Raw genomic sequence first — 25,955 nt, forward strand, 5'->3', positions numbered from 1 at the left:
AGAATGAATGAATAGTTCTCAGTGAAGTTGCAGATTACAAGATATTCACCTTCTATCAGAGATTGCTTCAGATGGGTGAGGTAATTGGATTGTTGACTAGCAAGAAATGAGCAAGAAGTTTTGCAAGTTTTTCAAAAAGTATACTGATGATTTCTTCAGTAGGTTTGACTAATGTCTCAAGAGATGTACTTTTTTTAACTTGTATCCACTGTTTGTAGGTGATGTTATCAGTGTTGTTGAGCTCAAAAGCTTCCTCACTCCTTCCCTTGACTTCAATTTTTGCAATTTCCAAAGTATTGAGCTTCTGTTGGATTAGCACGACTACATATGTCATAATATATTTGAAAGACTTAATTGATCTACCACCTCCTATCAGTTCTTTCATTCTACAATGCATAACCATAAGTTTTGCATTTTGGTGCATTGTACATACACAAACATTGTGGGTTCAAATTGTACCTTCAAGAACACAGTACTACTTAGGCCTGAGTTCACAAAACTTTGAAAATCCTGTTTCGGCAATGGTTAACAGGTTTTTCAATATTTTTGAGAGGTTATATTATTTTATAAGTACAGTACACAAAAAACTTTTTCATTTGCCATAAATATCTACAAAAACACTGCAAGTTGCGCAAATTTGAAATTTTTATCACCACCCCATCAGAGTTATTTGAAGCTAACATTTTAATTAAACAAAAATTAGTTTTCAAGAATTCATAAAACTTTAGTGATAAGTATATCACCATTAATATTATTTATGGTAAAACTACTCTAATAATTCAAACTATGTATGTCGCCTGCCTCTTGGAAAAAAATTATTAAAAAGTGAAATTTCACTGATTTTCATGTTGAAATTATTGGTAATTTTCTCGTAGAAAGAAGAGAGATAAGTAAATAAACCAGTTGAACAATCTTTTACCTTGAGAAAATGTGAAAAACCTGCTTTTTGTTTCATACTTCTAGGACCAATAGTTTTTTAGTTATGACATTTTCTGCAAACCCTTACAATCACAAAAATAGGTGTGCGCACAGTAACAAAAATGGCTGCCACAGGTACTGCTTGTAAAATAAATAAAATAAAAATAGTTTAAGGTCCTGAAACACGTGGGAAAATTGGGTAAGTTTCAATTTTTTTTTGAATTGATCAAGCAACCAGCTTATGTTTTTTTTTTGGAACACTTCAAATGACCCATTATATATTTTTTGTTATATTTTTACGTATTCAATTAAAGTCTACATATTTTTTTAAATTCTTGATTCTTTATAAAGTTGTTTTTTTATATTTATTGATTTAATTAGTCCCGAGTAATCCATTAACATCGGTTATGTTAAAACGCACATTTAATATATTGAGAATGCTAATTTTATATAATTGATTTTTGTAATGTATTTTTCTGTGTTTTTTAAATAGTTTTCTTAACAAAATCCATAAAAAGTGGGAAGTGATCAGTTAGGTTATACTCTAAGTCTAATCAACTGTGAATTTAATGTTGATTTAACAAATGCATTATGAGTACATGACTCGTGACCCTTTTTCCTTTTCTAGTTATTTGGTTAAAAATTTGGAGTGTATTCCAACTGAAAAAAGTAATTTAAAAAATCACTACTGTTCTTATTTTTTCTGGTATCAATATTGAAGTCTCCAATAATAATTACATGATTTTTTTAATTTTTTTAATACTTGTTAAGGTAAGAATAAATATTATTTATGAATAATTTTTTAGTTAATTAATGTGATCTTATACACTAATAACATAAATATAATTCTCCCTTTTACCATTTTTGTAGGAAATTGTAGTGATTCTTACTTTTTCAATGATTTTTTCATGAATGACATTTTAACAAAAAAACTGCACCTTGTGCCCTATTTATTATTACTGTTATTTGAGTAGCTATGTATCAATCTATTTTATAAACATGATTCAGTACAATCAATAATTGTTTGTTTATAATTATAGAACTAACGAGTATTTTAAGATTTTCAAAGTTTCGCTTAATACTTTTTATATTTCCATAGTCATATATAAAAATAGTGATTAAAAATTGGAATTTTCCTAAGCTGTACTCTCAGTGACTATTGGACTGCAGTGACTACTGGAGATCATTACTTCCAAGCGTATTTGGTGTTTGCCAAATGTTGTATTGTATTTATGTGCTTAATTTAGAAATTGAACTTTGTAAAGTTATTTTAATCTGTCATCTCCTGTGGCCAATAAATTTGAACAATGTGCCTGCATAAAATTTGTGAAACTTTGTAAATCAGTTACCGAGACATATGAGTGACATAGTTTGAATTGGATGTGAGATCTTTCACGAAATTTCAACTGAAAATTTAAATTTTATTGTTACAAAGTTTGCCCCCTTAGCTCTTATCATTAGATCAAAAGCAATGATGGTATGTTATGAGTTGAGAACTTCATAATGTGGCTAACAACAATGCTACTTTTATTGCTGGTTGTAATTGGGTATGTGGCTAAGCTCGTCTAACCCAAGATGAAACATTATTTTCTTAATCTTTAACTGTGATGATTAGAGAAAGAAAAAAGTATGAATTAGAAAAAGATAGCCAAAGTGTTCTTTCGAAAACAAGTAAAAGAAATGAAAGAAAACATTGAAGAAAAGTGATACTGAAAAAGTTGGTCTTATCTTATTTGTACTCATGATTGAATTGACAGATATTAGTGAGATCTCCAGGAGAGATATTAAAAAAAAGTGAAACAAGTTTAAAGCAAATTCTGGCTGGTCTTTCTTGTGCTAAGGTCTCGACTACTGAATGCCAATACAATAAAGAATGGTTTAGCATCTAGCAAGATATAAATAAAACTCAATTCTATTTGAAAAACCATTATATTAAGGGTGGGCAATAAGCAGCAAATCTTTCTTTACTAGTCTCTGTAGTTCAAATCACTGTTGTACAACCTTTATTGTAGAGCAGATTTTTTTTTTTTTTGGTTCAGTTGTTTTAATATTTTAGCTTTACTTTTTGGTTTGTAATACACTTCTCAATGATAATATTGTCTGAAATTCCACTGAACACTGATCTGAATTCACTCATTATCAAGAAACTAAGTTTTGTACCTCACACTTTGATCTTAATTTATGCATTTTTAAGTTCAAACTGAAGCTAGTGACATCTTCCACAGTCTTTTATATTGAAGATTTTATTTTATATTTTTATTTTTATATATTATATTTTATATTGAAGATTTATTTTTGAGATTTTCTCTATGTATGAATGCTTCAGAATGTTCTACAAACTTTTCAAAAATTCTCGATTTATCTAGAAGTTCCAGTTAAAACTATAATGTTAAAAATAATAGTTATGTTTTAACCCCTTTCACAGCAGTTGTAGTAGGAATGTCTTAACACTCACTGTATGTTTGCTCAGTTAGTAAGTAATAATTGTCCCAAGTTTGGTTATAATGGTTCTGTGGTTTAGGAGGATGTGTGGGACAAATATACATGTGTGTGTACACACGCATGTGTGTGCATGTGAATACAATGGCTTATATTTTTATTAAGATTTACTTACTGAGGTTGTGAACCCTGGCTAAATGTGGTGCAATAAGCCTGTAGCATCAATTGAGGTTCTTGTTTTGTATCGGTGTATTCCAAAAAAAAAAAACAAGCACTAACAAGGTAAAGGTAGGCTTTCTATTCCTGAAATCTAATCTAAGAATTACAAAGTTCATTTTTACTGAAATTATTTATTATTTTTTCAGTCCTGTTTTACAATTTGAGGCTGCATGGGCTCTAACAAATGTTGCATCTGGTACATCAGAGCAGACAAATGCTGTTGTGAAAGGTGGTGCTTTGCCAAAGCTTGTTGCATTATTGTCTTCACCAAATTCCAGTGTTGCTGAACAAGCTGTCTGGGCATTAGGTAATATAGCCGGTGATGGTACTGTCACTCGTGATCTCGTGCTCAGTCATAATGTGATGCCTGCTCTTATTGAGCTAGTCACACCAGATATTTCAGTAAGTATATGTTTTAAGAATTGTGTGATGTTCTTAGTGATAATTATTTACCATAACCTTTTTTTTAGTTTTTAAAAGTTAAATATTTTAAAGAAATCTTTTAATTTAATATTACTTGTTATTGTAAAATACCTAATATTCTAGCTAAGCCATTTATGTGTCATGCAATGCCAGTTTTTTTTATGTATAAAAGACTGCTGCAGTTAATTATTACTGGACTTGATTATTTAAATTGATTTTTCTTTTCTGTTGAGTAAAATATAATCTCTACACAAGTAAATATATATAATCTCTACACAAGCATAAAGTATGAAGCTTAATTATATGAATATTGAAGCAGTTTTAAGCTTAGTTTGTTAACACAAACTAATATTACTTACACAATTATTATTTTATTCTCTATTAAACCTAAAATAAATTATTGCATGTTTGCCTGAAGTTTGTCTTTTTTTCATCAATTTTTTTTTTTCTTTATAAGAGTTATGTACAGTAGATGTCGTGTGTTAGAATCGCTGGGTAATTGAATCAGCTGGATTATTGAATCATTTTTCTAAAACCCAAACCAAAATACAGAAAAAATATATAAATATTTATAAATTTCTTTCTGTAATAGAATCAAGAATCTGTTTGTTGAATCAACATTTTTTATATTTTATGTTGTTATAAAGTGGATTATTTATCTTTATTGCATTACATTATGTTGTTCTCCAGTAAAAAAAACTCCCAGGAAATGGAGTATATCATACCATGGTCTTGCCGCTAGATAGCTAAAGATAAACAGTGTGGCATTAGATTTACATCTGTAAAAGATAGCAGACTAAATATGCGGATGTGCAATGCAGTACCCTTTAAATCATTCATCTTTCTACATTGTATATACTGTAGATATGGTTTATTCATACATTTGTATGTTTGTTTAAATCTTTTAGTTTTCTTCTTGTGTGTGCTCTTCTTGTATCATTAAAAGCTGCAAAGAATTGGAGGCTGCAATCTTAAATGAGAACATGGACTTGGGAAATGTGAACAAGAGGAAATGTGATTGTAAGAATGAAACTGTTGAACACACTTTATTAAAGTGGTTCACTGAGGCAGGAACATTAAATGTGCTATCAGTTGTGTAATCTTGATGTTAAAAACAAAACAATTTGTAGAAAAATTTGGTGATCATGAATTCAATCAACAGATGGTTGGCTCTCTCCGAAAGAAACACTATTGTTTACAAGAAATTTGGTGAAAAATTGGATGCTGATCAACCTGCTGCAAACAGCTGGAGTAATATAAGAACTGCATTCCTGAAATTTTAAAAAACTTCAAACCTGATGATATCTACAATTGCAATGGACTAGGGTTATATTTCAGAGCATTTCCTGATTTTTCATTATGTTTTAAAACAAATTGACAACTCAGATGGTAAAAAACAGAAAGATCGTGTTACAGTTCTCACTTGCAACATGAGTGGATGTGATAATAAAACTCCTAGTTATAGGCAAATCATAAAATCCTAGATATTTCCTTGCCTGTAAACTACAATTAAAACAAAAATGACGTCTTGATTTGTTTTCTCAGTTTTTTGATTAAATGGAATGAAAAATTAATCAGAAAAGGAAAATGGCATTCATTTTAGACAGTTAATACAGCTCATACATCATTAAGTTTTACTAAAAGCACAGAATTATTTTTTTTACCATAGAATACAATGGCTTTAATACAACCCTTAAATCGGAGAATTGTAAAAACCCTGGAAGTTTTATATAGAAAAAATATGAGGAGGATTAATTCTAGTGGTAGATGAAGCCAGACGTGAGAAGACTGTGAATGATGTAGTGAAAAAGATTACACTTCTAGGTGCTACTCATGTTATGTAAAGCGAACGAATAAAAAATTGAAACCATTCAAAACTGCTTTAAAAAAGCTGGTTCTATTGAATTCGATGAGTTTGCCAATAAGTTCAATCAAAGATGTGGATGATGAAATTAATCAGTGGATCTCTGTTGACGAGGACATTCTTGATTGTGCTCCTGTTACTGATGATGAAATTGTGTCAGAAATTATGAATAAAGGGCTGGAAGAAGACAAGATTGAAGAAACAGATATATTGGCTGCAAGCACCATTGTCAAAAGAAATAACTGAGACACTATCAGTTCTACAGGAAAATTTGGAATTATGCAGGGGAAGTCAGAACTGTACTGTGATTTTTATCAAGTGGAAAATGATGCCTTGGAACACTATTAAAAAAATTTACTTCAAAAAAGAGAGCACTGTTACATGGAATCGCAGAATAACTGAAATTTGTGTAGTCTGTATGTAAGTTACAGATTTGCTTTTTCTTAATTAATTGCATTAAACCTTTTTATAAATTTAAATTTTACAGTATTCCCCATGTTTTAGTATTTGTACTGTATATTTTTATAATACAGTAATGTATTTAACAGAATTGACTAAAACAAAAACACTTGTCAATAAAGAAAATATTTTCTGTTTGTTTTTCAATATTAGGTTACTTTGTTAATGAGAACCATGTTATTTAAATTAACACTGTTCCTAATAGCTATAGTCATTAAACTGCATACATTGTGTTTTAGGTTATGTTTGTAAGCGTACAGGAGAATGACTGATGCTTAAATAAATCAGCTGCTTTATTGACTCATTTTTGTTATGTACAAAAGTGATTCTAATAAGTGGCATCTATTGTATTACATTAGTGCTGAAAAGCTACTAGTTCTCACTTTTTTATGGTTCTTATGAGAATGCAATTTAATATCCCTTCTCTGTCACCCAGTTATTTCTTTTATTCTGATCATTAGATCAAATGATTTCTTCAGTTAATTCATGAAAAACTTGTCATTGGGATCAAGGAAGAATGTCTTCCTTTAAACATGTTCAAGTTGGATGTAACCTCAGACTACAATTTTCAGCACTCATCAATGTGTGCTCACATGATTTCTTGTATTTTTCATGTAATTTGCATTTTTTTGTAGGTTTGGGGTTGATTATAAACTAAATGCAAAAATAGCTACAAAAAATAACATTTTTCAAACATCAGTATGTTTGAAAAATGTTGTTATAAGTATTTCCTTAATATTTATCTCTTCTCAGATTGTGCTTAGTTTCATTATCATTCAGAGACAGTACTTTTGGTTTTGACTTGTGAAATTCGAGTATGATTAAGTCCTTAGCAGCTATGAAAATTAATTATTCTTTAGTAAATTTGCACAATAATGAATTGTGTATACAGGGATCACATGAAGAGGATGTTATTGGTAATATCAGGAAGTATATTTGATATTTTTGAAGTGGATTCTTGAAATGGATTTTTCTAACTACTGTTTTTAATAAGATCAATTTTAAATGTACTTCCAGTTTTCTGAATCAAGACTATGTTTGTGTATTTTAGTGTCATAACTAACTATTGTGGGCAACCTGTTGCGGCATAAGCAACAAAAAAATGTTGTAGTCAATCTCAAAAAAAACAAAATAAGTATGGCATAGATGTCATGCCATGCTTGTTGGAGAAGGAAATAAGTGAAGGTGAGTTTCCAGTTGCCGTCTTGAGTCAAATTTACTTTCACATGTTGGTAAGCCGATCCCACCAACAAATTATCTTTCTATCAAGAAACAACAGAAATGTATCATGAATATATTCATCTATTGCATTGTATTCTGTATATCTATTCAATAGAGAACATGCATGCATAGCATATATGTTGTAGATATTCTAAAAAATCATAAGTGCTAAAATATACAATCCTACTGTTGGAGGTTAGAGGTATAATTCAGTTTATGGCAGAAATCAATTCCATGAGGGAAATTAGCAAGAAACTTTTTGGTGAAATTTATATGCTAAGTTTATCAATGGCATAATTTAGATTGAGATCTGATCAGTTAATTTATTTTAAAATTAATGAATTAAATTACATAAAAGGATAATAAAAATATGCTGAGTTTTTTGAATTTCCTAGGCAGAGTTTAATTTTCACAATTGTTAAAAGTCCAATTGTCACAAATTGTTTTAGTTGTCTTTGTACACTAGCCTAATGTACGTTTACATAGGTAGCCATATAGGTTGCTAATTTGATTGTTGGCTGTCAAAAAGGTTATGTTTTACTATAGTCTATGATTTTTATCTTGTGGAAAAATGGAACAAAAATTTACATAAAATTTTGCTAATAAATAAATTTTACATCAATTTTTGTGTAATAAAGTGCAGCTTCACATTGGAAATGTGGAATGTTGCTTTTGGCGATTTTTCTATGAATAAAATAAGCATTTACAAGTGGTACAAATGTTTTCAAGAGGGCTGCGAAGACATTGAAGATAATGAACACCCTGGACATCCCAGCACATAAAATCTAAAGTAGTTTTAAAAAAGGGAAGAAAATGATTATGGACAATCGCTGAATCACTGTCACATTCAATAAGGAGGATTAATACGTGGAAGTTCTTCACCATTTGAGAAGCAATCCAAAGAAAATGCCCAGATTTGTGGCAAAACAATTCATTGTAATTGCACCATGATAATGCACCTGCTCACACTTCACTGCTTGTTTGTAAATTTTTGGACAAAAACAACACTGTTATGATGCCTCTGCCCCTCCGTATTCACCAGACATGACCTCCTATGACTTATTCCTATTCTTCAAACTTAAAAGAACCATGAAAGTTGACATTTTGCCAACATTGAAGAGATAAAGACAAAATTGCTGAAGGAGCTAAACACCATACCAGAATTGCATTCCAGAGGTGCTTCAAAGATTGAAATAAACATTGGCACAAATGTATTATATCTGAAAGATTTTGTAATTTGAAGGTGAAAAAAAATCAATATTGATGAATAAACATTTTTTTGAGAAAAAACTAAAATCCCGCACTTTTTTTTTATCAAACCCTTGTAGGTTATATGTAATCTCTTTTTGACTATTAAGAAAATGGTAGTAATAAACAAAAAAAACTACATTATCAAATAATACTGTAATAACTGTGCATAATACTGTACATAATAATGTAACTATTCTCATTTCTTTCTCAGTTTAAAAATCTGAAATTTTCATAAATGAAAATTGAAAGGATTTGGACACCATCTTGTAGGATTGATAGAAAGTAACCCAAGTTTTATATTCTCCATTCTTAAATTTACTGTATACTGTTTATCAGCAGGATATTTAAAATGACAGTTGCATGTGTGACCATAGATTGATTCGCTTTCTTTCTGCTTGACATCATTACTAGTAAAGATAGTAACTCCTGAACAGAAAGTTTTTTTGTTTTTCAGTTTGCTAAATATGAATCTGTAGAAACATGTTTTCCATAAAAAAGTTTAACTGTGACCCTCACGAGTGACAATAGCACTCTTTCCTGTATAGTTCTAGAAAATCTTTTAGGATTGCCGGTGATGAGATTGTTAAATGTTTTTAAGGAAATTGCTACATATGCGCCCATACGGTTGACAGTTATAGGCTTTGAAGTTTTACAGACTATGCTATGCTTTAGACAATCAAGCAGACAATCAATCAGTGTTGCAACATGAAGATTTTCTTGGTCAATTGTGATTAATGATGATTCAACATTTTATCTTAGTGGAAAAGTTTACATGCATTTCCAAAATCTCCATGAACTCTTATGGCGTGAAAGGGACAACGTCATTTTCTGTACAACATGCTGATGGTAAGTTTACAGGCCGTTCTTTTTTTATGAAGCAAGTGTAACTACAGTTGCTTATTCAGATATGCTGTGTACATGGCTTTCTTTAACTACAAGATGAACCAGAGAATTTTATTTCACAACACAAATAAATTTTGTTACAACTAAATTTTTGTTCGTAAATGGTGGCCTCCAGGATTACCTTATCTGACCCAATGTGATCTTTCCTTTAAGTTTTTATATAGGATCTTGTTTATGTGTCTGCCACCTACTAATCTACTCAATTTGAGCCAGAGGATTGAAGTAGCTGTAGTTTCCATTTTGAAATGTTAAATTTTGTGAAGTTCTGTAATGTTCAGTTTTTAACGTTTTATCAGACTTTCATTTATGTTCATTTAATATATACATACTCAATTCTAGCAATGGCGAAGCATTGCCGGATCAGCTAATATTAAATATTTTTAACCTCTTGTCACACCTGTGTACTTCAAACCTATATGTCTTTTTCCCTGTTTAAATGCACTAAAGTGTTCTAATTGTGAGGGCTATTCAGAAAGTAAATTCTAATTTGTTATTAAAAAAAAAACACCAATTTTTAAAAAAAATTATACATATTTTATCTATTTTTCTATATATTGCCTTTCAAATTACGCCAGTAGTCACGTCTGTAAAACATTTTTGAATACCTTGTCATAAAACTGCCACCTGTGAATTAAGCAGGAAGTAACACCATTATTCAACTCTTTGTCATTTTCAAAATGCTGCGTTGCTTACAGTTTCTTCATGTTTGGGAAAAGGTGATAGTCACTGGGAGCCAAATCAGTACTGTATGGATTTAAACAACTCCCACTAGAAACTTTCGTTTTGGTGTTGAGTGTATACTGCAGTATGCAGATGACCATTGTCGTGAAGAAAAATGATCCCTGAACTCAGCATGCCACATCATCTGATTTGCTTGGCCCTTCTCAGTTTCTTCAATGTCTTGCGGTAAATTTCAGCATTAAATGACATGCCTCTTTCCATAAAATCAACCAAGATCACACCTTTTTTATGGTCACCAAAACTCTGTTATTCCCTAATTCAGAGGTGGCAGAGTTTTTTGACAAGGATATTCAAAAACTTGTTTACAAGTATGACCAGTGCCTTAATTTGGACACATGTGGAAATGTAGCTAAAAAGATGTATGTAATAAATTATTTAAATTGAAGTTAATTTCCTGAATAACCCCTTATACACATTTTTTTTTAATATAACGTATTATAAAATAGTATAAACAATGCTTGTGTGCCTGTATCTAGAAACATTTGAGTTTGTAAAAATTAATTTTTGCATGAAAAAATGAAATATTTACTAATTTTTAGGGTTAGGAACTAACTAAACTATGTAGATTAAACTCTGACAATTATAAACTTGATTTAAAAAAAAAACTTAAAAAGTATATACTCCTTTAATAAACATAAAAAAATATTTTTCCTGGGGGTAATTTTACAATTTTTTTTTTTTGATAAGTTTTATCAGCAATTTTTGCTGATAAGTGCTTTTTAGTAATTCACTTTATACATTACAAATTAAGTTTAAAGTCATTACAGGTAATAATAAAAACCACAACTTATACAAAATGAACAAGAAAAAATCACAGAACAATGCTTTATAAAACCAATATCATATTGAGCACAATTTACACATCTAATTTCCTACCAATGTTTTTTTATAAAAATCAGTTTTCATTTTCCTTTCTTCTCTTTTTTTTATATAATTAAGGCACAGTTTTCGTGAGCATTACATGCATATGGGCTTTCATCATTCTACACAAGTATAGGATGTTTGTTGTAACTTATAAGAATACTTGAAGCTGTACTTCGTTTCCATTTTGTTTGTTGGAATTTTGACTCATCAATATTGTAAGGTGTACATTCTCCATTAGGATAAAACTTGTAATGAGTGCAGAAAAAAATAATGAAAGGCCATCTCTGTCTTATGGCACTGTTTCATTATAATAGTGAATAGTATCAGATATTAGATTTACAACTTTATTATAGTCTTCACTTTTTGGGAGAAAAAGGTTATTTTTTCCTTGGAGAATCCATATTTCATGTTCAATAAAGGTTTCTTTTTTTAGTGTTTATGAATTCAGGGGGCATGGTTATTTTTCTTCATTGTTCCAACAAAGTTTGTTGGAACTTTGTCTTTTTTTGTTTTTGTTTTTTTTTAACCATCACTGCTTCATATGAGCTGAACCAATTATCAGCTGTTATATTCCTGTTGGAAGTTATAAATGGGCTTTGCTAATTGAATGAAGCTCTGTGTAGGGATATCTAATTTCTGTTCTTCTGTAGAAAGGGTTTCCCCATCAGAGTTTTCCTTTTATAAACATAAGCGTTATGCAGATGTCATTTTGCATCGATCAAGCACAAAAGTTTGAGCTTGTATTTCACAGACTTATTTGGCATGTAAATGTAAAATCTCCAATTTCCCCTAAAAGGAACGTGAGATTTGTAGATTGTATGGGTTCCAGTGAGAGTATATAAAAGAGTACTGTTGGAGATGAATATTTAAAAATTGCAGCTAATGGCTGTAGCTGCTACCCTTGTTGGGTGATCAAGAAGTCAAAGTCAAAGTGCAGTGCAGTTTTGTTGTCAATAAATCTTATTGACCAACATAAGACGAGAAATTTTTCACCAGCAGTTATAATCTTGAAATAGAGACCTTACTGTTCTCCCTAGTTAATTTCAATACTGGACTCAACATGAGTAACCCTATAAAAGCAAGTAACTCATTCTTGGTTAGATCAGCATGGTACAGTTGTTGATCATTTTTCAGAGTAACTCTTTTATTAGATAAATGAAAATTCATTCATTTCAGTATTTCATCAATCATCTCTGAATCGAACAGCTTTTTCCAAACATTTCTTTTTGTTGGAGAGATACCTAGTGGTTGCTTCATGTAATGAATCGATCCTGGCAATCCTATGATTATATTATGAGCTGCAACATTACCTCTGTTAAAGGTTTCTTCCTTGATTCCCATTCATTGCTGTTCTTCCCTTTGTAAATTGATGGTTCCTCTTCAGCTTCCTCCTCATTATCTTCATTGTTATTTCCTAGAAGAGCTTGTTCTTCATCATTATAAAGTGGTTCCCTGTTTCATCTGCTCGTTTGTTGACCTTGCCAATATCCATATTCCTCATCTGCAAATAATTTGCTTTTTTTGTACATAAAGTCTGAGTCATCAGTATGATAAAGCTTTCACTATTCATCCTACAATAAATATAAAACCAAAATTTAATTAGTAACATTAATAATAAAAAAAAGAATGAAATCAGGGTTAATAAAATTTAATACAAGAGAGGGAGACATAATTGAACATAATTTGAAATGAAAACATGTAGTGTAAGACTATATTAATGCAAAGTAAAAAGAGTTAAAAAAAATATATATAGAGATCACTTTTTATTATAACCTATAGATTAAAAAAAAGTACCCCATGATCAAAAGGTACCTCACGATCACACCTACATCTGTCAGATTCAGTGAAAAAAAAGTGGGAATCACAACCTGTGACTGACACACTCGATTGTGTTCAGTTGCAGAAAAAAAAAATATTTAGCTGATTGGGTGAGGGGAGGTGAAGGATAATAGAGATATTTGCTGAACAAAAAGAAAGAGAGAGCAAGCTGAAAAACCTCAGTGGTGCCAATAATGAAACTGATTAATTCCGTATGTGATGGGTATTCGTAGGTGTGACCCTATTGGTTAAAACTTATTATCATATCCAAGAAAATTTGTGACTATAGAAAATACATTTTGAATAAGTACAGCACATTCCAAGTAACTTAGTAAATATTCTTTAAAAAGGTACAGTATAATTAACATATATTCAAATAGATTAAAAAAAATGATTATTCTACTCACTTCATTATAATTAGAAACAATTTCATATATGATTATGTTTTGTAATAAAACTGTTTATTTTTTAGACTGGATTTCTGCGTAATGTTGTATGGACAATTTCTAATCTCTGTAGACATAAATCACCACCACCATCATTCGAGAGTGTTAGATTATGTTTGCCGCTTCTTAATAAGCTTCTTAATTACAATGACAATGATGTATTAGGTAAGGTAATTTTCAATGTATTTATCACTGAATATCTTTATGATGTGACAATTTTATTAAGAAATTATTTTTTCTTAGCAAGCAAAAATGTTTTGCTATGCAGTTAAAAACATATACATTTTATTATCTTTTTCAGTTTTTAGTATTTCTGTGTCATTACAATAGTGTAATTATGTCTGTTCAAATTAAATTTATACTAAGTGAATTTTTCAGTGTGCTGTAATTCAATGTTAGAGACTTTTTAATGGATGAAAACAAGATATACTATGATTGTACAGGATTAGCCACAGCTTCTTTTAAATTTACCATCTGAATATTGTCATTTATAAATAAATTCTTAGCGAATTACTTACTTTATGATGATTACTAACTTTATTTTGAGTTTTTTTTGTTATTGTCTTACATGCATATCACAGCAGCATTTGAACCATAAATTGTATTGAGGCATTTGTTAATTTTAATTATTAATTTATGATATGGTTGTGTGATTGAGTCTTTTTAATTTTGTTACGATCACAAGTTTTCAATTTTCTTCACGGGGTATTCCATTTTAATTCAACAAATTTTCAAAAATTTTATTGCATCACTATTTTTGATCTTGATGATATTTGGTATATGATAACTACCCACCTTGTAGTGGCCAGATTTTATCTTGAGTAATAGACTTTCTAACTTGCAAACAGGTTAAAACGGCCATTTTTGTCCACTTTTTCCATCAGCTGTAGCATTCTTATTTTACATCATACAAAGCTCAAAACGGAAAGATGGAACTTCATCTTGGTACTCAAAATCCATTTAGTTACATAACCAGATCTTGTAATGTTTACTGAAACTTTGTTTACAAATTGTTTTTTTTCAAATTTGGGTCCAAAATAAGTAATGAAGGGCTAGGGGTAACAGACCTGTTTTATACCTTTTAAATATTGGGTACTAGTAGCACTTACAAAAAAAGAATTTGACTGTTAGTGTCCTTCATTTTTAAAAAAATGACCACCAAATCATAAGATTTTGAAAATTTCTTAATTTCGAGGCCCAAAAATCACATGTGGGACAGGTGGCAAAAATCTGACAGCAGTAAGTAGTTTTTATGTGCTTTACAACCAAATAAAATTTATCTTGTTACCCAAAAGGGGTTGACTACTAATGAAGTCATCAAAACCGCTAAAAACACTGTTCTTTCTAACTGTGAACAATGGAAACCAAAAAAATTCACAGCATATATTTTTTCTGATATAATGTACACCTACTATACAAAATATTTTGTTATGTCTATAATGAGATAGTTTATATGCTAGATTTGTTATTTAGAGTATGACTCATAGACACAAACTCATAAACACAAAAGTGAATAGACATGCACGGACATGAATGTTTGCCTAATCCTAAATGTGCACATGTAGAAGGCTCAGTTACTGTTTTGATTTCAATGTGATATCTTATATTGTTCCTCGTGTTAATACCTTTTATTTATTAATTTTATTAATTACTCTTCATAAAACTGAATATTTAGATAATATTTTCATATTAATGGGAAAAGTGACCCATTTAGCTGTCACACTAAACCGGTTAAGAAATCTCTTCAAGAAATATCTTTGACACTTTCATGAAGCAATCTAAATTTAAAATTAATTTCAAGCAGAGCTCTATGTACAAAATGCTTAAACAAAATACAAAAACCACAACAGAAAGCAAACCGGAATGTCAAGATATATTTGAGCCTCAATGTGTTACAGTTGAATCGATGAATAAAGCTTGTTCAGCACTTGGTATTTCCCCCATTAAGATTAAAAAATTATCGAGCCACGCAAAGGAACCAATTTTAAAGTTAGAAAAATAGCAGAGTCAGTTACCAGTAAATTAACTATTTCTACAGAAGAAACCAGTTTAGTACCACAAAATTATGCTGATTTAGGTAGAGAATATGAAGAATTAATCATTGAAATAAAGGATAAACTGAAAACAGTTACATTCAACCCAGGAAAAAATTAATTTTAAGTTTATTATCAACCAGCTGGAGCATTCAAAAAGAAAGTCATGAAATTGATGAAAATGTTATTAAATGTGTCAAAGATTTTTACCCAATTGATGCCAGGCAAGAAGGATTGTGTCTGTAAGACAAGCTAACTGGAAGAAAATTAATATTCAAAATAGACTTATCTTATGTGAATTGTACACAGCCGTCAAAGAAAAACATAATTTAAAAATTTGCTGATTTATGACCTAAACTTTGTGTCTGGTTGGTGGGTAAGGTACTTACTCTGTGTGTCTGAAAAAGTGATGAAAATGGCTGTTTTTACCTGTTGGCGAGTTAGAAAATAGTCTATTACTCAAGAAAAAATTTTTTTTTTAAATATAAAAAAGTATTTTTTGACTACTACCAGGTGGGTAGTTATATACCAAATATCACCAAAATGAAAAATAGCAATGTTACTGATCATTTGTTGAATTAAAATGGAATACCCCTCGCTCAATTTTAAATTTAAATAACATATTGGCTATTTTTATATCAAGAAAATGTAATGTAATTCATTTTATTAATATTCAAGAGTTCATATCAAACCATATTTTCACAGTTGATTCGAAATTTTATTTGAGGTTGCAAAGATCTGATTTTTCTATCAATAACTTATTTAATTGGCGGTAATGTATGTAATTTTCTCAAATTACATAATTCTTTTATACACTGCCAAAATTGCTACACCCAATGTGGTATATTATGTTTTGTAACGCTTAAGTTACTAATTTGATTGCTTATTTTTATTTGTAGTCAAATTCTTAAATAGCTTGTAAACCATGTAAATTACATTACAATCTTATTTTAATTGCAAATATTTTTTAGAACCAACCTGTGTCAAATGCCTTTGTAAGATCTCATAATATTATTAGTGATTTTTTTTAAAGTAATTTTAATATTTTTTACACTAATTTTATCTACACTTAGACTAGAATCATATGCATTCTGTACATAAAGTTCCAGGACTGAGGCTACAAAAACGAAAAAAAAAATATTTGTATTGAAGCTTCTGCGTAGTTGCCTGTCAGTGTGATATAACATTTAGATTGGTTATAAAATCTTCTAAAGCCCTGGAGAAGACTTCTTTTAAAATTGCCATTAGAATGTATGTAACACTCATTTATGGCATCTATCAACTTGTACTTTTCTTTCTTCATGGGGATCTTGACTTAAGGAAGTAGAAAATAGCAGGGACTATTTCTGGCAAGTATAAGTATGGAGTGTGATATCCAGCACAGTCACTTGTCATTTGGCTCAAAAGTACTTTATAGTGATGACATTGAACTGGCTTGTTTTCGAGAAGTTCAACTAATCCTTTTTTATGAACATTCAGTCACATGATGAATTTGGTCTAATAAACATTTCCAGACTTCTTAGTAGACAGCATCTCCAGTAATTCATGTGCACGTTCAAAGTTTTCATTGCTAGAGCTGATTACTGGCCTCCCCTCTCTCATTGTTTTTGACATCAGACCATCACAATAACAAGCATACCACTCAAACATATGTGAACAAGACATATATTACTTTTTTCATGATCTTGTTTGTAATTTCAAATGTTACTATTACATTTTTTCTGAGTAAAAAACAAAATTTCTTTTGACATTGTTCTATTTTAAAATCCAATTATAGGAACAAAAAAATACCTTCATAAAAAACATACATTCAACCAGAAGCTGTTAGCCCAAACTGAATGAGTTTTTGGTTATCTTGTTCACAAGACCTTCTCTCAACAAGTTAAGAGTTTTGCCCATGAAATTTCACCACCATTTTTCCATTTTTATAGCCTTAGTCCCAGAACATTTTGTAAAGACTTTTTTATTTTATTTTTTTGCCAGTTATCAGAAAAAAGTAGTAATTTATATTTTGTTCATTTTATAACTTTTTTTTTTTACATTAAACTTTCATTCAAAGCAAAGAGCTCCCTACTAAAGATTCATGGGCAGAAATATTATATTCACTAAAGTAATTACAAGCTCCGGAGACTTTTCATTGTGTTTTAAAATGTTATCTTCAATTTTTAAAGAAACAGGAAATTTTACTCTTATTTATTCTCTTATTTTTTTAGTCGCATTAAAATTCTTTAATGAAATATAATGAAAATAAAATACAGAGTCTACACTTCTGAACAATTTTAGATATTCAGTTTTAGGCTAAGTGGTAGGCTAAAGTTTCTTCTGTGATAAAGAAAAGAGACCTTTCTTTTCCTGTTTACCCTCTGGGAATTACCGTTCTGGTATTTCTTCAGAGGATGATATGTATGATTGTAAATGAAGTGTAGTCTTGCACAGTTTCAGTTAAACCATTCTGAGATATTTGGTTAATTGAAACCCAACCACCAAAGAATACCGGAATCCACAATCTAGTATTCAAATCCATATAAAAGTAAAACTGCCTTTATTAGGACTTGAACACTGGAACTCTCGACTTCCAAATCAGTGGATTTGGGAAGACGTGTTCACTACTAGACCAACCCGGTGGGTTAAAGAAAAGAGACCTAAATTGCTTCCATCTCCCCCACCTTTTTAGAAGTTATTTCTGGCAAGAAATTTCCTCATGTGAGACACCAAACCACTCGCTATACATCTAATAAGTTATCTTCAGTCTGATGTAAAAATTTTATTAGTTCATTATTGTTGGTTAATAAGAAGGAAAATTAGTTATATATTACGCCAAAAATGAATATTTGGATAAGTAACAGATTTTAGACAGTAAGTTCCTGTAATAAAATTTTCTACAGTAGAGGTTATATTATACTGAGAAAATATGGATGTACATATTGGTTGTGTGAAAATTGTAACAAAATAATAAATTTGTAGAAATAGATTATTTTTAAATAATTATTAATTTAAAAACAACAATAAATGACTAAAAAAAATTGTTGAGAATAGGATAAGTTTAAAAAATTCAGATTTCTGCCCCTGTTGCTATAGATAATACAAACTGTAAAAGCTCTTAACAGTAAAATGATAAACCAACAGTGTCATAAGTGATCAGCGATTCTTTAAGAGTAATTGTGTATCTTTATCATTCTGCTGGCTGAGAAACTAACAAACATTTAAGCTTCTTCCCAATGTTCTGGTCATTTTATCGTTTCCTCCTGTATTAAAAATGTTGCATTCTTAATTAGTAAATAATGATGTTTTATTTTTTTGTTATTTTAGCTGATACTTGTTGGGCTCTATCCTATCTAACTGATGGCAGCAATGACAAGATCCAAGCCATTGTTGACACAGGAATGGTTCCTCAGTTAGTCGCTCATCTTTCAAACCCTGCAGTGAGTGTTCTAACGCCTGCTTTACGTACTGTTGGAAATATTGTTACCGGTACCGATGTCCAAACAGATTCGGTTATTAATGCCGGTGGTCTGACGCAATTGTGCAATCTGCTAGTACATCCAAAAAGCAATATAGTTAAAGAAGCTGCCTGGACTGTATCAAATATTACTGCTGGCAATCATAATCAGATTCAACATGTAATAGAATCTGGTGTATTAATGCCATTATTAAATGTTCTTCAGTCGGTATGTTGTAAAGCTTGTTCATTTGTTATAAGTTATTTTAAATTCATTTAATAAGTTTTTAAGTTAAATCAAGTACAGGTATTAAAGTATAATATTTCAGTTATGAATACAGAAAGCGTAATAATTTGGTAAATTATTTTGGTTATGTAGCTTTTATTTACATGTGTTAGTACTTAAAAAAATAAACTCATAAAAAAACTTTCCTAAGAGTTGTTTTTATGAGAATTGAATTTGTAAATTAGTAATCAAAGGTAATTATAGAATGATGTTTGAACTGAGGATTGAACTCACTGTAATATATAAAATTAACCATTCTTTAACCTTTTTTTGGGAGATAAAATGATTTAAAAAATTATCAGTGGTTAATAAATGTGGGTGTTATTTATTGTAATATTGTATATTCTAAATATGTTCATGTAATCCAAATATGATTTTCTTATCTTTTCTTACTATATCTTGATGGTGTTCATTTTACAAAATTGTATAAATTTATTCTATCTAATATTAATTTGCAATAGGTAATGGGGAAGGTCCTTGTCTTGGTTTTGTGCTAATTTGATTGTAGCATTGCTGTTTATCTCTTCAGATGGCAAAATCTACTTTTAGATTTGTTAACTATTTTTATTATACAAAATAATTTTTATATAAAAATCCAAAAATCCTTATGTTTAACATTTTGCTTTCTTAAGAGTCCAATTTATTGTTTTCTACACATACAAATTATTTTGGTAAAAATAGCTTTATAGTAGATGCTGTTATCCTAGTGCATGAGGTAAATTATCTTTTTAACACCTTGTATTATGATTTTACTCCTGTTTGTGATTATTCTAAACAGTTAAGCATTAAATGCAGTATTACTTTATCCCCAGATCTACAGTCCTTATTCTTGTAAAGGTAACAATGAAATTCTTAAAGTGCACTGCAACTATTTTTACAAAGTGAAATCTAGTGTACACACAAACATACTAATTCAGTTCAAGAAAAACAAATTACTGCACATCACAAATGCAATTGATAACTGACATGCATTAATATCAATATAAAGAAAAAGAATTAAAAAAAGTGAGTAAAATAAAATGTGTTGGTTAAACCTATAAATGAGAATGAAAATAAAATCAAAGTAAAAAGAAAATACAGACCCTTAGATACATAAAGAATGACAGATGAGAAAGTTTTTTTTATTGTGAGTCATGCAAACTCAGTTTAATTCAATTTTATTCAGTCAAGATTATATACTTATTTCACAGGTATTTGGAGATGTAGGTAATGTCTTATACAAAGTTCCAAATGAAATTATTTCAAGGTCAAGTAGTAAATTAGTGAATTTCTTATTAAAAAATTGGGTAATGAAACCAAAATAAAGGAAGAAATTTCTGATGCGTTATGGTTGAACAAGATATTTTTATATTTGTATCATCTGCATATAAGCAGATTTTATTTCTCCTACCTTTTTTTTTTTATTATCCTAGACAAGAGGCATACATCTGTGGTTTGATGAGATTGTCCTATTCTTCTTCCTGTTTTTTTCCTTATACTTTACTCATTCTTCCTTCACTTGTACAGGAAAGTGCCATGGAATTTGGGTTAATCATTCTCTATTTATTGTGTCATGCTGCCACGTAGTAGCTAGTAGAGCTGCTGTTTCTTTAGTAGAGCCTTGTGAAGCAATTATGTGTTTCTGTGGAATTGCAGTGACTTGTTTAATATCCACTTATTGCATAAAAAATCAACAGACTATTGGCTGATCTGCCTATCTAGTTAAAGCCAAACTTACTTGTATTGATTTAATATTTTCTGGGGGTAAACCCTTAAGAAAGCTACTGATACACATATATAACCCTGTATTGTGTGTGTATTTATTTATTTAAAACAGGGTGAACGCACTGAAGTAGCTTGCATCCAAGGTTAGCAACATAAACTGAGTTGGCTCACCTTTTATCTGCTGCCATTGCTGTCACTACTAGCCCCACTAGTTATGTATGTACTCTTGCATATTGTCAGTTGTAAACTGTTCATGACTCACCACAGTATAATTTTATTATTTGCAGTTATGTTTTTCTAAAATTCCTTATTCAGTCATGTTTGCTATAGTGGACACCTATTATGTGTTTTGGATCTTTATATGAAATGCATCAAATATTTTGCAGAAAATTTTCCAGTTACCAGTATCCAGGAAAGAGTAACAATCTGAAAAAATTTATATTTTTGCTCTAAGATTTTTCATGATTTAAATTTGAAACTACATGATATGTAACTACAGTTCAACAACTTAAAAGAACAGACAAACTGAAATGTCTTAATTATTGTGACTGGCTTCTCAAAAACATTGTTGAACAAAAAAAAAAAATGCAATGAAGGCAAATATTAAAAAAGAAATTGTCAGCATTGATAATGTTTTACATCAGATGACCCAATATGTTCACTCAAGCACAAGAGTGCATTGCTGTACAGGGCGCTCACTTCGAACATCTTTTGTAAAAATTTGTAAATACGTAAATATACAATTTGTTTTTATTTTATTCATAAAATGTTGCAATTGTGTTTAGTATGTAATTGTTCGGTTTTTGTTACTCACCTGGTATGTGTGTGTGTATATATATATATACACACACACACATGCAATATAATTTTCCATACAAATTATATATTTCCAGTTGTAACTCTTTATTGTTATTTCGTAGGGTGATTATAAATCTCAGAAGGAAGCAGTATGGGCTGTAACTAATTTTACATCTGGTGGAAGCATTGAACAGATCTCAGTATTATTACAATATAATGTATTACCTCCATTATGTAATATGCTTGAAGCTAAGGACTGGAAGACTGTTATAGTAGTTTTAGATGGACTTATCAATATATTACAGGTAATGGTTTTTTTTATTTTATCGGTTTTTTAACATTTTTTCTTGCTTTCTTAATTTTCTTACTTTATTGTGTGTGATAAGTATGCAAAATCCAATAAAACTTCTTACACACAAACAGGTAAGAATACATTTACTGTCAGTCATTACTATCTGAACACACTGTTTTGTATGATTTTCAAAAAGCAGATTTGACAGCTTACAATATTTCAGTTGTTTGCATGCGTTTTTTTTATTTTTTTGATATATTGCAAATATTTTAGGTAGTATGGACTACAGGATTGATTTAAAAATTATTTTTTTAAGTGTTATGGTTTGGTATGTTGTACAAATTACAGTTTAAAAGATTGTTCTGTAGTATTAGCGATTTTTACAAACTACTTAGTTTTTATTAAAAAATATATTTTAGTAAAGTAGTATATTTAATTGCTGTTTACATCTTAGAAGTCGATTACAGTTTTTACATTTATCTTGAAATTTTATTTGAATGGAAAATTAATTTAAAAAAAGAAAATTCAACTGAAAGGCTAAACAACCCAGAGTTGACAAATTATGATCATTGGAAGTATTGAAGAGTAAAGTTTTAAGAATTGTTCCTGTATCAGAAAACTTATTTGAACTCTGTTAAAACCATTTTATGTTTGCATACGAACTTGAAAATATGCTGGAGTGGAAAATACATATTTTTTAATTAAAATCAAAACCACTCCTGATGTTAATGAACAGAACGTTTAGAAAGATAAGTTTATTGAAGGGGCTAACTGAGAAATTCAATATGCTTTCCCTTTCACTTAAACTAATAAAATTATAACATAATTCTTCTGTACTAATAAACTATTTTTATTTCCCAAGAAAAGGATAATAAAAGATAACTAAAATTATCCAATAATCAAGTTAATAAAGTACACTGTTAACCAAAATAAATAAAATATACAGTTTATAACCTCTCGCAGAACTTATTAACTTTTCCTGGGTTTTTACTTTTGTATAGAGGACAGAATCTAATCTCTCCCCATTGAAGGTCAGCAAGTGGTGTCACTTAAGTGTCTAGCAATCGTGTCTAAAACTGTGCACAGTGATTGTTGGATTTTTGTCTGGAATAGACTTTGATATATCTGTGGTGATTCTCAAGGAAGCCACAATGTGTCGGTCAACTATTGATAGATATATTTTCTAATGATGAAAAGTTCAGGTTTCCCATGTGCTTTTATAGTTTTATAGACAAAAATTGGAGTTTTGGGTATATTTTCAAGGTTTCATCTTTTAATTTTGAAGGGTGACTTGTGAAAATGGAAGAATATAAAAAAAACAAAACAAGTGTAATATTCATTGGGACACAGTACCTTGCATTATTATAAAAAGAACACATGAGGGTAACATAACATGACCACTGAAAGCAATATTATTTAAATGGTTTATTTATTTTTATTTAAAATCAGAGGTGAAATTTGTTATAATTTAATGAATAATTTTATTGCTGTGTTAGAGGAAAGGAAATAAGAATTTGGTCTCAGCAAGATTGTAATATTACCTATCATTCTGTTAATTAAATCATCAGTGTGCTTCAAGAATTTTTTGGTCAGTGATTTAGCATAAAGATTATTGTTGTTTTGCCAGAGGATATTTACCTTTATAATTGATAGTCTTATATTCGTGTGGTGGGCAGGCTATTAAAGTGCATTTTGCATGCGTTATTTTATTTAAAATTTGTTTGTTTCATGTAACACATCATTAAGTGTGGAAAGGTGTATTGAAAGATTAAGGTTAAAGTCCTGAAAAATTTTATTATCCACAATTTTTTTTTTTAAGAAATGAAGATTTTTTCAGTTTTTACTTACCGTCTAATTTTTTTTTTAATTTGGAAAATCAACACTTTTTATACTGTTTTCATGCATGTTATAATGGATAGAGAAGCTTCCAGAAGAAGAAAGAACAAAGAATTCTTTCTAAAAAGAACTTGTAGAAAAGCGTAGATGTGGAAGGTAGAAATCATTATTATGCTTGAACAAACAAAGGAGTAGTCAGCTGGTATTGCAAATCAAGCTCTAGATCTAGAAATATATATACGCTGTCAGACAATGAAGTTAGTACAACGTGTGAGAGCATTTGGAATGAGCGTGCAGTAACAAAATGAGCAAAGTATTGGTATCATAAGTATTGACATCATGAGTATTCCAGTTTTAGACATTGGTTAAATACAGCAAGCTGATCCTAAGTTCTTTAAGGGGTCAAAGTGACATATCCATTTCTTTCTTTTCTTTTTCCTGTTTAGCCTCCGGTAACTACTGTTTAGATAATACTTCAGAGGATGAATGAGGATGATATGTATGAGTGTGAATGAAGTGTATAGTCTTGTACAATCTCAGTTCGACCATACCTGAGATGTGTGGTTAATTGAAACCCAACCACCAAAGAACAACCGATGTTCTTTGGTGGTCGTGGATACCGATCCACGATCTAGTATTCAAGTCTGTGTAAAGACATATCCAAAGTGTAAGCAAGTTTCTTTTCGTTAATATTAAAAATGAATATAGTTGATTTGGTGATTGTTATCGGACTTACAATCTCTTGTTAATTCTGCATTAATTACTGTAAATGTAATAATAAATTTGTTATTGTATTTTTCTATTCATAATTGATCTATTTTATATGATAGCATATGGAAGTTTTTACATGTGCTATCTCTTAATATCCTTGTTAAACTATGAACTCGCGATAATTTGTTTTTAATGAATAATGAATGGTAACAAAATGATTGTAATAATAGATATAACATAATAGCTAATGCTTGGGAGTCAATATTCAGTTGTGTGATAACTTGAAAAATATATTATTGAAAATTATCAATATTTAAAGATTGTAATATGTGGTACTAAAATAGACAATTGATTATGAATTAATGATCAAAATGCTGATTGTAAATCAGTATGTAACCATCAGAAAACTGCAGCTTCCAGTTCTGTAGTTAAAAAGCGTAGTCTTCAGGACCACCTTAGTGTACTAAACAAATTATAAATAAACACTGAAAGGTAAGGTTAGAAACTTTGAGAAACATTGTGACAAATGCCATGAAACTGGTAAAAACCTCCATCCAGGTTATGGATTAAAAGTATATGTGATATTAAATATTTTTTTGTAGTTTGAAACTCATGATAAAAAGCAGTAGTCAAAATTCAGCATTGATTAAAATTATTTTTCTGTGAATGATAAATGTAATGTTAAGACCTTAAATATCATTCTTTGTGTAAGATGTAGAATTAAGTTTAACACAAGTGTTTTTGATAGGGAAAATACTCTGTTATTTCAATAAGTAATCAGCTAATGATTAATAATGATGAAATAACTTATTTCATCTATGGTAACAATAGTTTAGTAATTTTGTTGTAAGTTGTTTTATATTCATCCATTTATAATAAATGTTGTGATTCATAATCACATAAAATACCAATAGTAATCTGATTTTTTGTGGCAAAAAACAATTCTATCAGAAATTCATGGGAAAATTTGTGACATTTAAGAGATTAGTATTATGAGTGATACTGATAGTAAACTTTATACTAATCTTATTTAAAATTTTTATATTTTTAAGACATTCAAGAAGCTTGTGAAAATATTTGTTAGCAATTTCTTTGTTGGCTGTGGTAATTGGTGTTGACTGTGGTAATTGAAAATTTAAAAAAAAAAAGCACTTACTATAATGATTAGTAATAGATTCTAAAACATACTTTCCCTTCAAGTTTAACGGTATTTCATTTTTATTTATGTTACTCAAAGATTATTTTAATCACCTCATATTATATTTAATTATTATAATACAATTAATTATG

General features: G+C 29.7%; 1 protein-coding gene across 1 annotated transcript in view; it reads left to right on the plus strand.

Annotated features, from left to right (window-relative positions):
• Pen (karyopherin subunit alpha) overlaps positions 1-25,955 on the plus strand; it is a 65,173-nt gene that overhangs the window by 20,649 nt on the left and 18,569 nt on the right. Inside the window, exons 5-8 of the mRNA XM_075359765.1 lie at positions 3,723-3,978; positions 13,593-13,731; positions 18,909-19,267; positions 21,949-22,131. Coding sequence (XP_075215880.1) covers positions 3,723-3,978; positions 13,593-13,731; positions 18,909-19,267; positions 21,949-22,131 — 937 coding nt within the window. The remainder of the gene's footprint in view (positions 1-3,722; positions 3,979-13,592; positions 13,732-18,908; positions 19,268-21,948; positions 22,132-25,955) is intronic.

The sequence above is a fragment of the Lycorma delicatula genome, chromosome 3, assembly GCF_047948215.1.
Source record: "Lycorma delicatula isolate Av1 chromosome 3, ASM4794821v1, whole genome shotgun sequence".
Lineage (NCBI taxonomy): Eukaryota > Metazoa > Arthropoda > Insecta > Hemiptera > Fulgoridae > Lycorma > Lycorma delicatula.